The sequence below is a fragment of the Cyprinodon variegatus genome, unplaced genomic scaffold, assembly GCF_000732505.1.
Source record: "Cyprinodon variegatus isolate N-32 unplaced genomic scaffold, C_variegatus-1.0 Scaffold606, whole genome shotgun sequence".
Taxonomy (NCBI): Eukaryota; Metazoa; Chordata; class Actinopteri; order Cyprinodontiformes; family Cyprinodontidae; genus Cyprinodon; species Cyprinodon variegatus.
The window spans coordinates 633,255-635,224 of record NW_015151059.1 but is presented as its reverse complement, the minus strand read 5'-3'; the positions used below and the strand labels follow the sequence as shown (position 1 = coordinate 635,224).

The following is a 1,970-nucleotide window of genomic DNA, read 5'->3' as shown; positions in this document are numbered from 1 at the left end:
AGGATTTTTATCAAATTCATTCAAAACCTTCTTTTGATCAAGAAATTAAAGTTAACATTTTAAACTCCCTCCCTGAATTAAAGCAGAGCCTTTTTCTCCCCTCAGAGCAGCGATCGTAGAGAGGAACTGGTCCCGTCTGGCACAGCTGATGGACCAGAACTTTGAGCTCCGCAGGTACGGCTGTCAATCATCATCACAGCATTCATGATATTTGCTGATGGATTTAAGCCCAGAGCTTCTGACCAAATGTAAAGGAGGGATTCCAGCTGTGAGCATGTTGGTAAAATCCAAACTAAACTCTGATCTCTTTTGGTTAGAAAGCTGCTGCTGCTCAAGCATTGGTTGATGAAATATCAGTTTCCTTCATTGTGTCGCATCAACATTTATTTAAGGTCTCTGGGATTTTATGATTGGACATGGAAGTCAGAAGAGGAGGAAAAGCAATGTCTGTTTTTTCATGATTTTCTGCAAATAGAAAACTAAAATATGTGCATTAATATGGCTTTTATTCTGTGTTTATTTATTTATAAGGAACAATGCATTTACAGAGGATGCATACATATTTGCAGAAATACTAAAACGGGATTTTAATCTGTTAGCTGAAATAAAAGGTGGAAATGATGAACTCTGACTCAACGTCCACCTTAAAAATCCTCCTAAAAAAATTCATTTCTTTTAGTATTTTTTTTATTTTCTAAAGCTTCTGGTGTTCTTTGGCTTTATTGAAGGGAAAATTAAATAAAATGAGCAGAATGTGCTTTTATTAATCTGTATTAATCCAGCACTGATGTGTTTATAATAATAATGCTTCTGCCTCCATCAGGGTCAGATATGAAATAAGCAGAGGTGTCGAGTAATAAAGTACAAATACTTTGTTACTTAAGTATATATTTTGGTTGTCTATACTTTACTGGAGTAATTATTTTTTTACAAAACTTTTTTCTTCTACTCCTTATAAAATAGACTCTTTATTATTATTTTTTTTAATTTAAGCTCATTTTCATTATGGCCTTTTTGAATAAAAAAAGACATCAAAATAATTAGTTTCATCCAGACAACTATTTTCTATGTGGTTGGACTCTTATCGATGCTTCACCATGAATCTGGTTCCCAGGTCGATCTACACCGATGACTGTCTGGGTCCCGGGAACCTCAGGATGGTTCAGCTGGCCAGACAGGTGGGTGTTCAAAGCTACCCCAGCGTCCCAGTTCAGACCAGAGCTCCCAGCAGGTGTTTACTCACAGCCTCTCTGCTGGTTCCCACAGTTTGGCTCAGCAGTGAAGTTACCTGGAAGCGGGGGGGCCGTGGTGGGGCTGTGTCTGGACCAGGCAAAGCTGGTAAGAAGTTCACAACACTGGAGGAGGTCCAGGTCCGTCCCACTGATCCCAGCTTCAGATCAGCAGAGAACCTTTCTGCCCTCCAGATCTATGAGCCTTTAAAAACAAAAACATTTCATGGTTTTGTGGTGATTTAATGTGACAGACCATGGCTGCCAGGAGGAGCAGGTTTGGTGTTCAACATTGTTGCGGATTCAGACAAGAAGGTTATAAATGCCACTAAGCTTTAGGGGCGTGAATACTATCAGGGCTCTGACTGATTGCTGATTCCAGCAACGAAAACCCGGAAAATAAAGACAGTGATGGAAAGATGGAGCAGCTCCACCTAACTCTGACAGAGGAGACATAAACGCATCTACTGCTAACTCTGCTGCAGCTAGCTGCCCCTAGAAGCTGGAAAATTAGCAAACTGAATATCTAGAATAGAATCCAACTTTATTGGATTATGACATCATCTTATGAACAACCCCAGGTGCACAAAGGAGGAAAAGGTGCATGAAGTATATACAGTGGATGGTAAAAAACAAAGGAGAGGTTTAAGGTGACTTATATACAGGGGCAGATTTAGGAAATTTAGGGCCCTAGGCAAAGACTGGCAGGGGTCCCTCTGAATTTAAAGGCAACAGATAAAA

The 1,970-nt window shown here is 39.8% G+C and overlaps 1 protein-coding gene across 1 annotated transcript in view; it reads left to right on the top strand.

Annotated features, from left to right (window-relative positions):
• Positions 1-1,970, top strand: part of LOC107096218 (glucuronokinase 1-like) — an 86,616-nt gene that overhangs the window by 16,973 nt on the left and 67,673 nt on the right. The window contains 3 exon segments of the mRNA XM_015392788.1: positions 84-174; positions 1,115-1,178; positions 1,267-1,338. Coding sequence (XP_015248274.1) covers positions 84-174; positions 1,115-1,178; positions 1,267-1,338 — 227 coding nt within the window.